General features: G+C 36.7%; 1 protein-coding gene across 1 annotated transcript in view; it reads left to right on the top strand.

Annotated features, from left to right (window-relative positions):
- Positions 1 to 887: 887 nt before the first annotated feature.
- The window catches only part of TRAK2 (trafficking kinesin protein 2), a 48,598-nt gene continuing 35,307 nt past the window's right edge, over positions 888 to 14,178 (top strand). Inside the window, exons 1-2 of the mRNA XM_068967534.1 lie at positions 888 to 978; positions 8,653 to 8,847. Coding sequence (XP_068823635.1) covers positions 888 to 978; positions 8,653 to 8,847 — 286 coding nt within the window. The remainder of the gene's footprint in view (positions 979 to 8,652; positions 8,848 to 14,178) is intronic.

The raw sequence follows: 14,178 nt of genomic DNA, 5'->3' as shown, positions 1-14,178 counted from the left end.
ATATTATTATTATTTTACTTTAACAGTAGATTACATTTTTTAAACAGCTTTAATGAATTATATTTACATTTTATGTGTATGTGTGCTCAGTCACATCTGACTCTTGTGACCCCATGGACTGTAGCCCACTAGGCTCTTCTGTCCACGGGATTCTCCAGGCAAGATACTGGAGTGGGTTGCCATTTCCTCCTCCAGGGGATCTTCCCAACCCGGGGACTGAACCCGTGTCTCTGGTGTCTCCTGCATTGGCAGGCAGATTCTTTACCACTGGCACTACCTGGGAAGCCCTATAATTTACATTAGATTGCACATATTTCAAATATACAATTTGGTAAGTTTTGACATGTATATACCTGTGAAACCATCACCATCAAAATAATGAACATATTTATCATCCTCTAAACTTTTCTCCTGTCCCTTGGTAATCCCTCCCCAGCCCCAGGCAACGAGTGATCTACTTTCTGTCACTGTACGTGTTTATATTTTTTTGATTTTATATAAATGGAATCATAAATTTTGTACCTTTTTTGTCTGGCGTCTTTCATCCAGCATAATTATTTTGAGATTTATCCACGTGGTGTGTGTATCATTAGGAAAACATTCTTAATGATATATATTCCAGGTAATTGAATTGCTGTTATTAACAAGCATGCTGAATTCTTAAGTCACTTGATGTGTTCTTTGTTTTAGGTCATGACCATCCAAGGTGTGATAATCACATGAGATCACTCTGCTCCAGATGTCATTTGACTCATCAAACAAAAATCTATTTAAAAGCAAATATCCCTTTGACCAGAACCTTTCTTTATTCAATGGCTTGATGGATTTCCTTTACTCTGATTCAAACCAAAGCTATCCTTCTCAACCAAAACAAAAAAGGATCTTGCATGAGTCAATCCCAGGATGCCACTTTTACAGCACTGATGGGTGAAGAAAACCTCATGAATATTAATCACAGAGACTCAGAGAGCATCACCGGTGAGTCCAGTTTAATAAATGAAGTGCCCTTGCCTATATGACAAAATGCATTTAAGACCCACCATGATGAAACTCAGCCTCTCTCTCCAGCCTCGTCTTCTCAGAGACCACTGAATTAATCTCTCCATCCTCAGGTCTCCTATCACAGTGGTCCCCAAACATTTTGGTCTACAACTGGTTTCATGGAAGACAGTTTTTCCATGGATTGGGGCAGGGGTAGGGGGTGGTTTTGGGATGATTCAAGCATGTTAAATTTATTGTGCACTTTATTTCTATTAATATTACATCAGCTCCTCCTCAGATCTTCAGGCGTTAGATTCCAGAGGTTAGGGACCCCTCTTACTGCATTATCAAAATCTGCCTTGGGTGTTGTTCCTTGTCTATGTCTGATTCCCTATATCTGTGAGCCCTGATCAGTAGAAACTGCGTCATACTCATCTCCCTTATCTTATTTTCCTATTCCCATCTTCCTATCTCCAACAGACAGAGTTGCTATCTATACCCTGCAGTCACTTAACGACAGTATCTGCACATAAGGCTCTCAGGACATATAAGTTTGCAAAACAGGTACAACCCTGTAAGTCCTCATCTGCAAGACTAAATTTTAAAAACTCTGTATACCCACATTTTTTTCTACACTTTGGTTCTAAAACTCATTGGTCCACAAAACCTGACTTATCCAGTTATTTCTAGATTTATCCCACTTTGTTTGAATGTTTGTTTGCTGAAAAATGTATTAATGTGTTTAAATATGGAATACTGCTACAAAACCAGTTGGAGGTGTTATATAACACACAGTAAATGCACAGGACTACTTTTCTAAAACTCCATAAAATTCTGAAATGCATCTAAATCTGTAGGGTTTTTTCCCTGTTTTTTATTCACCAGTACTGAGATATGTGTATTAAGATGCACCCATATTAAGTGTAGAGTTTGGTTTTGACAAATACGTACACTCATGTAACCACCAGTACAATCAAGTTGTGAGATATTTTTATAATCCCCCCAAAGTTCTCTCATACCCAGATCTCGCCACCCCTCAACTGCTAACTCCAGTCAATGTGCTCTTTGTTACTATGGTAACGGAAAAAATTTGCTTGTTCTGGAAGGTCATATAAATTAATCTGTCTTTTGTGTCTGGATTTTTTATGCAGCAAAGTGCTTTTGAGATTTATCAACATTGTGGTATCTGTCAGCAGTTCGTTTTTATTGCCGAGTTACAACTACTAAACTCTGCTGTTATAGCAGTAAAGATGTCATAGATGATACATAAAAGAACATATATAATTGTTTCAATAAAACTTAATTTATCAAGCCAAGCAGAGGCAATAGGCTAGAGTTGGCTTCTGGGCCATAGTTCCCTGACCTCTTCACAACATAACACTTGGTAACAGCAGTGTTTTTTATTTTAACCATTCTAGTAGGTGTGTATCTGGTATCTCTGTGTGGTTTCAGTTTCTTTTTCCTTGAAGACTAATGATTTTCAGTCTCTTCTTGTGCTTATCGGCTATTTCTAGGTACTTGGAATTTTCTATTTAAATCATTTGCTCATTTTTATATTTGCCCTACTATTGAACTATAAATGTTCTTTAAATATTCTATGTAAATTCTTTGTTAGGTAAAGGGGTACAAATATTTTCTTCCAGACTGTGGTTTGCCTTTTCATCTACTTAATGGTGGCCTTTGAAGAGCAAAAGTTTAAAATTTTGGTGGAGCCCAGTTTATCAAGTTTTGCTTTTATAGTTCATGTTTTTTGTGTTATTTCTAAGAAATCTTTGCATAGTTCAGAATCACAAAGATATCTCTTCAGTTTACCTTTAAGTTTTACAGTTTTTGCTTTTACGTTAAGGTCAACTGCCCATTTTATAATTAATTTTGAATGTATAATCAAGTTAGGGTCCAGATTTTTTTCCCCAGTTAAATGTTTAATTGTTCCTGCACCATTTGTTGAAAACATTATCTTTTATGCTGTTAAATTACTTTGGCAATTTCATTGAAAAATCATTTGATTTTTATATGTGTGGTCTGTTTCTGAACTCTCCATTCTGTTTCTTTAATCCCCAAGTCTATCTTTACATAAATACTACTATGTTTTGATTACTGTAACTCTATAGTAAATCATTTTATTACTATTTTTGTTTCTTTTCTTTCTTTTTACTTAAACTTTTATATAAATGATCCAATGCTAATTGTTACTTTTTGGAATTTAAGGAGTTATTAACAAATGAAAAGACAACACAGTGTTTGTACAATCTGGATTTTAAAGGCATTAATTTGGATTGGTCCTGTACAGAAATCTATAGTAAATCTTGAAATCAGGTAGTATACATTCTCCAACTTTGCTCTTCTTTTTAAAAACTAGTTTGGGCCATTCTTGACCTCTCACATTTCTATATAAATTTTAAAACCCTTTCTATATAAATTTTTAACCCTTTTGTCAGTTTCAGCCAAAAAAGAATGATGGAATTTTGAATGGAATGATACACACTTGATAGAGAATTGACATCTTAAGACTGTTAAGTCATTTAATCCATGAACATGATGTATCCCTCCATTTATTTAGGTCTTCTTTAATTTCTCTAAATAGTACTTGCAATTTTTGTTACACAGGTCTTCCACATACTTTGTTAAATTTAATCCTACTTTTTTTTCCCCTGCTACTATAAATGACATTGTTTATTCAATTTTATTTGCCAGGTGTTATTACTAGTATATAGAAATGAAATTTATATATTGACTTTGTATTCTGCAACTTTGCTTAACGTAGTTTTATTAACTCTGTCTACATAAGTCAGTGGTGCTCTGGGTTTTCTCCCTAGTCTTTTTTCATTTGAGATAGTTACCATTGCTGTGCCTTCAAGTCTTACTTTTCTTTTCTTCTGGAGAGTGTCTAATATGTTAATGTTATCCAGTGAATTTTTAATTTCTATATTGTACTCTAGTTCTGGGGGGCTTCTCTGGTGGCTCAGACAGTAAAGTATATGCCTACTATGCAGGAGACCTGGGTTCAATCTCTGGGTTGGGAAGATCTCTTGGAGAAAGAAATGGCAACCCACTCCAGTGTTCTTGCCTGAAAAATCCCATGGATGGAGGAACCTGGTAGGCTATAGTCCATGGGGTCGCAAAAAGTCAGACATGACTGAGTGACTTCACTTTCTTTCACTCTAGTTCTATTTGAATTTTAGAAGTATACTTCTCGTTTCTCTTTTCATCAAATTTAAGTTTTCCTCTTAAATCTTTAAGCATATTTATAATGGCTTTTTAAAAATTTCTCTTTACTAATTTTATCATTTTTGTCATTACTGGGCTTGTTTCTATTGATTTATTTTCCAACTGGTAATGGATTACAAATTGCTTATTCTTTGCACTTCTAGTAACTAGTTATAAAATATTTTTGTTGTTACATTGATGTTTGAATTTTGTTGTCTTATTTGGAAAACTGTTATTTTGGCAGGTCCTTAAATTACTTGCTGATAACATCAGTTCTTTTGAGTCTAGTTTTTAATCTTTGCTATCTGAGTTTGTAGATCACAAGATCATATTCCATTATGCTTTATTCTAGCATTAATTTAATTCCACTACTAGCAGGTACAACCCTTCTAGGATCTTTTGATTTTCTCAACTTGTCATTTTCTTGGGCTCCAGAATCACTGTGAACAGTGACTGCAGCCATGAAATTAAAAGATGCTTGCTTCTTGGAAGAAAAGCTATAGCAAACATAGGCAGCATATTAAAAAAGCAGAGACATTACTTTGCTGACAAAGGTCCATCTAGTCAAAGCTATGGTTTTTCCAGTAGTCGTGTATAGATGTGAGAGTTGGACCATAAAGAAGACTGAGCACCGAAGAATTAATGCTTTTGGACTGTGGTGTTGGAGAAGACTCTGGAGAGTTCCTTGACTACGAGGAGATCAAACCAGTCCATCCTAAAGGAAATCATTCCTGAATATTCATTGGAAGACTGATGGTGAAGCACCAATACTTTGGCCACCTGATGTGAAGAGCTGACTCATTGGAAAAGATCCTGATGCTTGGGAAGACTGAAGGTGAGAGGAGAAGGGGACGACAGAGGATGAGATGGTTGGATGGCCTCATCTACTCAAAGGACACGAATTTGAGCAAACCCCAGGAGATGATGAAAGATAGGGAAGCCTGGCATGCTGCAGTCCATGGGGTTGCAAAGAGCTGGACATGACTGAGTGATTGAACAACACCGTTCATTAGGTTTTTACACTCTGTCTAGATGAAACTCAAACCTTTCTTACCTTTGCATAGGAGAGTAACATAAGAAAGCTATGAAGATGTGGAGGAAAATATGAATGTAATGAGAACAGATCACTTCGAGGCCAAGAAACAAGAGGAGACCTTGAATCTAAATGAGGCAGCATGGCTAGAAAGAAGTGAACACAAGAAAAGAACATTTGAAGGATAAAAATGTTAGGATTGGACAATTAGGAAATCACTAAATAGTACCTTGTCAGAAATACAGAAGCAAATAGGAGGTACTAGTCTGGAGGATATTATTCAAATCTACTAAACCTTGAGTGTATACTCATTTTGCAAGTAGGCAACTGGTAATCTTGAATTTTCACAGAATTTCATTAATGCTTATTAAAATAAAATGTATAGGGAATAGTAGTTATTTTAATGAATATTAATTTTCTTCATCATTTGCATTATACCTTTGAGTGTCTAAGAGTTTGTTTTTAGCTCTGCATGTATTTATAGTCAACTTCTCTTCCTGCATATATGATAATAATAATAATATGTATGTCAAATATTCATGGCAGGAAAAAAATTTGAATAGTTGCATAGAATTCATAGTAATATTATTTGGATGTATTTTTGGAGTTCTTATTTAAGCGATCTGCTAAGGGTTGAGAGCAGCTTCTTCGTTTAAGGTTTTAAATGCACCTCATATCTGTGATTATGTACCTCATGTTTTGGTTATGAAGCCACTGCTTGTCTTTCTATATGGATAGAATTTTCTAATATGGTCAGCCTCCTCATATTTGATTAATGTCAGGCTCCTCATTTTTTAATTAAAGTCAAGTAGTTGAAATTTACTTTTTTAAGGTATATTTTAAGGTACATTTTTAAGGTACATATTAAGAAGAGGTGGCAAGAATACACGGAAGAACTGTACAAAAAAGATCTTCATGACCCAGATAATCATGATGATGTGATCACTAATCTAGAGCCAGACATCTTGGAATGTGAAGTCAAGTGGGCCTTAGAAAGCATCACTACGAACAAAGCTAATGGAAGTGATGGAATTCCAGTGAAGCTATTTCAAATCCTGAAAGATGATGCTGTGAAAGTGCTGCACTCAATATGCCAGCAAATTTGGAAAACTCAGCAGTGGCCACAGGACTGGAAAAGGTCAGTTTTCATTCCAATCCCAAAGAAAGGCAATGCCAAAGAATGCTCAAACTACCGCACAATTGCACTCATCTCACATGCTAGTAAAGTAATGCTCAAAATTCTCCAAACCAGGCTTCAGCAATACGTGAACTGTGAACTCCCTGATGTTCAAGCTGGTTTTAGAAAAGGCAGAGGAACCAGAGATCAAATTGCCAACATCTGCTGGATCATGGAAAAAGCAAGAGAGTTCCAGAAAAACATCTATTTCTGCTTTATTGACTATGCCAAAGCCTTTGACTGTGTGGATCACAAGAAACTGTGGAAAATTCTTCAAGAGATGGGAATACCAGACCACCTGACCTGCCTCTTGAGAAATGTGTATGCAGGTCAGGAAGCAACAGTTAGAACTGGACATGGAACAACAGACTGGTTCCAAATAGGAAAAGGAGTACGTCAAGGCTGTATATTTTCACCCTGCTTATTTAACTTCTATGCAGAGTACATCATGAGAAACACTGGACTGGAAGAAACATAAGCTGGAATCAAGATTGCCGGGAGAAATATCAATAACCTCAGATATGCAGATGACACCACCCTTATGGCAGAAAGTGAAGAGGAACTAAAAAGCCTCTCGATGAAAGTGAAAGAGGAGAGTGAAAAAGTTGGCTTAAAGCTCAACATTCAGAAAACAAAAATCATGGCATCCAGTCCCATCACTTCATGGGAAATAGATGGGGAAACAGTAGAAACAGTGTTAACTTTATTTTGGGGGGCTCCAAAATCACTGCAGATGGTGACTGCAGCCATGAAATTAAAAGACGCTTACTCCTTGGAAGAAAAGTTATGACCAATCTAGATAGTATATTCAAAAGCAGAGACATTACTTTTCCAACTAAGGTCCGTCTAGTCAAGGCTATGGTTTTTCCTGTGGTCATGTATGGATGTGAGAGTTGGACTGTGAAGAAGGCTGAGCGCCGAAGAATTGATGCTTTTGAACTGTGGTGTTGGAGAAGACTTTTGAGAGTCCCTTGGACTGCAAGGAGATCCAGCCAGTCCATTCTGAAGGAGATCAACCCTGGGATTTCTTTGGAAGGAATGATGCTAAAGCTGAAGCTCGAGTACTTTGGCCACCTGATGCAAAGAGCTGACTCAATGGAAAAGACTCTGGTGCTGGGAGGGATTGGGGGCAGGAGGAGAAGGGGACGACCGAGGATGAGATGGCTGGATGGCATCACGGACTCGATGGACGTGAGTCTGAGTGAACTCCGGGAGATGGTGATGGACAGGGAGACCTGGTGTGCTGCGATTCATGGGGTCACAAAGAGTCGGACACGACTGAGTGACTGAATTGAACTGAAGGTACATTTTCTTAAAATAAACTTTGTTCTTTGCCAGAGTTAGAACATGTTTCTCTGTGCCACCCACAAAGGAAATACCCGATGTCTTTTAAAAATGAGAGGGTTGAGATGACATCCTGTATTTTCTGTATTTTAAGCCCTAGTATTTTAAGCATATTAAAAAGGGAAACTTTTTTTTTGTAAACTGCTAAATTTGGAAGGTGTTAACTGATGAGCAGCATTTGGAATAAGAAGCCAGGAGCAAACACATAAAGATAGAGAAGCCCAAGTGTGTTCAGAGAAGTGTATGCCCGGAGAGTTAGAGATGTGCAGGTGAGAGTAGTGATGTAAAAGATATTCAAGACTTTAAATGTATCACATCTTTAAAGTAAAAGTGATTAAGTACTTATTCTAGTACCAGTGTAGGACACTGTGCTGAAATGTTAACATTACTGTTTAGCATTTAACCGGTAAATATTAATTTTTTTATATCTAGCTTCTGGGAGAATATAGTAAAATGTAACTTTTCCATATTTTGAAGAATCCTCCCACAGAGGTCAAATTCTACTATTGAAGAACAAATCGTTTTATTCCTTTTGAACTCACTATTTTCTGCTGATTGTCTTGTTGCCTTTTTTCCCTCAAACATTATGAGTTATTTGAGATCACGTGTCTTTTAAGCAGCACTAAATAGGTTGATAAGGAGGAAATAAATTTAAACCTAAAGCCATAGTTATATTCCCTAAGCAATATAGAGTATAATTAAAAGTCATGGTATTATTTTTGCTGTGGAAGTTCTTATAGAGAAAGACCAACTGGAATTCCAGGATACAGCAATAAAAATCATTGGCGACATGATCTTGACTAATGTTTCTTGATTGTCTTACTTTCACAGAACTAATTTCACTGATTTTTCTCTGTAGCCTAGTAAATTGGAATATGTTGGATTCATTTACATGGAATCTTCTCCTCAGATGTCTGCTCCAATGAAGATGTCCCTGAAGTTGAGCTTGTAAGCCTGCTAGAAGAACAACTACCCCAGTATAAACTCAGAGTGGACTCTCTCTTTCTTTATGAAAATCAAGATTGGATTCAGTCCCCTCACCAGCAGCAACATGCATCTGACACCCTCTCTCCAGTACTTGCTGAAGAGACTTTCCGTTATATGAGTGAGTATTTGAATTTATCCATTGAACTAAAGATCATGACTGTCTTGTTGACTTTTACAATATTTGACATCCCTAAATGTTGTTTAGTTTGTACCTATTTTAATTCAAACTGCTTTAACAACATGAAGAGATGACTTTAATTGTGTTGTGTCTGAACACAGAAAGTTTATCGTTTTTAAGAATCTGAGTGTCCAGGGTTGCAAGCATACCCAGAGGTTTCCATTTCTCTCCTCTTTTCCTTCATACTTTCCTCAGACTGAGTAGAAAAGGAAACTTTTTTTAAAAAGGAGTGAACATGTTTCAAATTTTAATATCCCTTTATATTTGTTATCTTAATAGTTTAATATTTAGTCTGTTAAACTGACATAGTCACAGGAACTTGTCAAGTCATTAAGAAGCATAGTTCCTGGATACATAAGTAGTTTTAATGATGCCGAGGAGAAATACATGCACACTATATAATCATCTTCATTATTTACGTAAGGATTCAGAGAGAATATTTCAGTGAGAAACTAAGTCAGATATGTCCTAAATATAGATCTGTTTTATCCCACACTCTTAAAAAATGACAAAATTAAATAGGACACTCTTTAAACTTTAAAATATAGAGATTTTGTTGTTGTTGTTGTTGTTGTTGACCTTATTCCAAAAATCTGCATTCAGGCTGAGCTTACCTTTTTTTTAATGCATTCACTATAAAGATGTTGTATGCATAATAGCTATTAGAATACAGAGTAAGTCTCTGAGTTCAATATTGATATATTTATAAAGCTATTTTCATTTGAACTATATATGAGATTGCATCAGCTCCTAGATATTTGCCCAGTGAGTCCTTCCATGTTTTTAAAGATTCTAGCTGGAGAATGATTGTTGTGAAATCCTCATTTTCATAGTAATCATTAACTTTTAATGGTACTTTCCTACAACCATGTTACTTACTGCTCAGAAAAAGAATTTTAAACTTTGTTTACACTTGAATTAAGAACTCAAATAAAACTGTTTCTGTACAGTTTATTCTTTTAAGTAGCTGAATATTGGGGCTCTTAAGGTTTTCTTAACTTTCTAGTTTGAGAAATTACTTACTTGAGATTTCTGGAGAATGCTTTTTGAAAGGAACATTTTTAGATTCCATTTTCCTTTGTGCCATGAGTTTTTAGATTTGTGAGAAAATTTCAAACTGAAATTTCGTCGGGATAAATTTAGTTTGTCATTATTTTCATAAAGTGGTACAGAAAGTGCCCTTAGTTTACATGTTCTTTGTTGTATACACATCACTGGAGGGGAGCCTAGCTAGAAAGATGTTTTAGGTTATGATTTAATGGAGTTGGTGTTAGGATGAATTTTACATAAAAAGACTAGAAAATAAAAGGTAAACAGATTCTAAAATATTTGGTTTATAGGTAAACAAGAGTGTAATTAAAACTAGAGGTTAATAGGATGTTACAAGATCCATACTTTCAGGATCTGGAAAACTGTCCTATTCCTTTCATCTAACGGTACTATTTTCACTTCAACAGTTTGAAAATTAAACTACATATGATTTACTAAGATCATGAAGCAAATAATTAGAATTATCATTGGTTCACTAATACTTTTTCTGTGTACGTGCATGTTTAGTTGCTAAGTCATATCCGACTCTCTGCAATCCCATGGACCGTAGCCCTCCAGGCTTCTGTGTCCTGGGATTTTCCAGAGTAGTTGCCATTTTCTCCTTCAGGGCATCTTCCCAACCCAGGAATTGAACGTGTGTTTCCTGCATCTCCTGCATTGTCAGGCAGATTCTTTTAAATCACTGAACCACCTGGGAAGCCCACTTTTTCTCTATATTGTATTTTAATTTCACTGTTATTTTAAAGTTATCAATTCTTTGGGTTAACAGTTCACACAAATATAAATAGACTTCATTATGAATTTGTATCTTATGAATGTAGAAGATAAGTGATTTACTTTATTTAGCAAATTGACCAAGGTCTTAAAAAAACATGATACAAACCATTCTGTCATCCTTTTCACTGTTTTCTGTCCCCCCTGATATGTCAAGATTTTTTGGTTTTGAATATTTACTATGGACACTGGCAAGTGATCCTAGGATTCAGCTCCCTGGTTCTGTTTCAGCCCCTTCATGTTCCTAGTTCCCTCACATGACAATAGACATGTGCTCATTAAAATGAATTATGACAACTAGTAAAAAGAGGTGCCAAGCAGAGGCACTTTCTTAGTTCACACAAAGAAGCTGAAGGTACCACAAGAAGAAAATAATGAAATTTGGAAGGAAACGGGCAAAAGTTTTGTGATAGGAGCCTGTCTCACATGAATAAAAGGATACTGGTTGTTCTCTGAAGCCCCTTCCAAACCAGAAAGAGATTGCTTTCGTGTGTTTTAAAAGTAAACAGTGGATGGGTCTAGAAAAATAATTCCCTCCTAGTCCCTCCCATGGGCTTCCCTGGTGGCTGAGTGGTAAAGAATCCACATGCAATGCAGGAGACACAGGAGATTCAGGCTGGATCCCTTGGTTGGGAAGATCCCCTGGAGGAGGACATGGCAACTCACTCCAGTATTCGTGCCTGAAGAACCCATGGACAGAGAAGCCCGGTGGGCTACAGTCCATGGGGTAACAAACAGTCAGACATGACTGAAGCGACTGAGCACACGTGCAGTCCCTGCCATTCACACACAGTTTAAGATACTCAAAGAAGGTTTTGCTTGCAGGGTTTTCTAATTTTATTAAGAGAGAAATCAGATCACACCATGACAGAAAGTACCATTTGTTCATGTGAAGGCTCAAAGTAGAAACCTAATCTGCTTTTCAGGGTATTTTTTATTTGGGAATAAAAGATCACCTTAGATTAAAGGTTAATCTAATAAAAGGTTAATCTCCAGAGTAGGTTAAAGGTTTAAAGGTTAATTAATTAATTAAAGGTTAATCTAATAAAAGATCACTTCCTAATGCATAAGGAAAGTGGGGGTGGTTATATAAGTTTATTTAAGGCATCAGAGGAGAAGGGGACGACAGAGGATGAGATGGCTGGATGGCATCACCAACTCAATGGACGTGAGTTTGAGTGAACTCCGGGAGTTGGTGATCGACAGGGAGGCCTGGCGTGCTGCAATTCATGGGATCCCAAAGAGTCAGACACGACTGAGCGACTGAACTGAACTGAACTAAGGCATCAGCGTCACTTGGTACTTGTTAAAAACACAGATCCTGTGTCCCCATCCCAGATCTACTGATTCAGAAACTCTGGGGGCAGGGCCTAGTCTGTTTAAATTAAATAAGTCCTCCTGCTGGTGCTGATGCACACAGATTTGAGAACCAGTGATCTGAATCATTGTCACCAAAACGGGCCACTTCACAGTGACGTTAATTGGAGAAGTTGAGAAACAAGGGAGGGTGCAGAATTTTGCAAAGAAGTACAGTTTTAGAGATTATTACTTCTGGCTGGTAGTTATACTTTTCCTCTGCCCTTGAAACTCATTAACCTTTACCTGCAGGAAGGAAATACAACAGGTAATTCTCAGGAAGCAGTAACCATAAGTCTAGTCGTAGAGGTGAGCGGATTTATAATTCCTTTTGACCAGTTCCATGGAAGAATTAAGTCATTTGCCCTAAGACATCTATTGTAGAATGAGTTACCTTATCACTTACACATCATGTCCTATCTAGGTATTATTAGTGAGAAAATTGTCTCTCAAATCATTATCTATGGGGCTTAATTCTCTCTTGGAACCCCATTGAGAAAGGCTGTCCTAGATGTTACGTATGATCAGCCTCCTTTTTGTTCCATCTCAGTTCTTTTGAAGGCAGTTTTTTGTATTGCAGAAATGTTCTCTGTATTATAGTAGCAAAAAACACTTCTCTGGAGTTAAAACCTCAAAACCTGTCTGTAGTTACCAGGAGCTATTCCAGCTTTTACTCTGTCATGCAGGAAATGTTTGTGTTTCATTTTTGCTTTTGTTTTTTCATGTGGAAGAACTGGAGAGTGATGAAAGATCAGAAATCTTTTAAAAATTAAATAATTGTGGCAAAAACTCTAACCTTGAAAAAGGATATTTGAGAGAACTATTCAGGCACCATCTCATGTAAATAACAGGGATGTCAAAATGGGTCAACATTGGCATTTTCCATCCTGAAAATGACTGGGGGGAGTTGGTGTAAAGCTATGTATTATAAAGTAAGAATTAGTGAAGAAAAAACATCTCCCCCATGTTTTTTCAGGAACATTAGATTCTCTGAATATTAAACAAAAACATTGAACATTAATTAACAACCTTCATAAACCAAAGCTGTTCTGTAAAAATGTTTATCATCTCTCTGATGAATAATTCTTTCTTAGACTGGAAACAAGCACAGAACATTGGTAATTTCTACCATTTTGCATTTTAATTTTAACCTCTGAGAACTGAAGGGAAAGTAGAATTTGATAGGATTAATTATAATAAAGTTAGTCTGTTTGGCCCTGCATTCATGGTCACAGAATTAAAGTGAAGAATTAGTCTATTGCTTTGAAAGCATTTAATCATCATGCCTAAATGCCAAGAGAACACTTAAGAACCTTGCCCTGAGTGCTTTTGGAATCATTCCAAGCAGCCTATCTTTATCAGGAGTATTGTGTTACCGAAAAGAAGACAGAACTGATTAGGCTACAGAGAAGAATCCTTTGTGTTCCTTTATCAATTGAGCAACTCTGTGCAGTTGAGGTAGCCCAGCCATTGGCCTTGGTGGTCTACAGACTAAACAAACTGGAGAATTCTGGTTGCTTTATCTAACTTTTTTGTCATAATAAATACTTAAGCATTTGAAAATTCATTTTTCCCTTTTGGAGCCTTTTAAGAAGAGCTGCTGATTTCAGTGTTGACCATCTGGTGATGCCCATGTGTAGAGTCTTCCTTGTGTTGTTGGAAGAGGGTGTTTGCTATGACCAGTGCGTTCTCTTGGCAGAATTCTATTAGCCTTTGCCCTGCTCCATTCTGTACTCCAAAGCCAAATTTGCCTGTTACTCCAGGTGTTTCTTGACTTCCTACTTTTGCATTCTTAGTCCCCTATAATGAAAAGGACATCTTTTGGGGGTGTTAGTTCTAGAAGGTCTTGGAGGTCTTCATAGAACCGTTCAGCTTCTTCAGCGTTACTGGTCAGGGCATAGACTTGGATTACTGTGATACTGAATGGTTTGCCTTGGAAACGAACAGAGATCATTCTGTCATTTTTGAGATTGCATCCAAGTACTGCATTTCAGACTCTTTTGTTGACTATGATGGCTACTCCATTTCTTCCAAGGGATTCCTGCCCACAGCAGTAGATATAATGGTCATCTGAGTTTAATTTACCCATTC

Source organism: Capricornis sumatraensis, chromosome 3 (assembly GCF_032405125.1).
Source record: "Capricornis sumatraensis isolate serow.1 chromosome 3, serow.2, whole genome shotgun sequence".
NCBI classification, from domain to species: Eukaryota; Metazoa; Chordata; class Mammalia; order Artiodactyla; family Bovidae; genus Capricornis; species Capricornis sumatraensis.
Note: the sequence above shows the minus strand (reverse complement) of the source record. Positions and strands in the feature narration are given on the sequence as shown.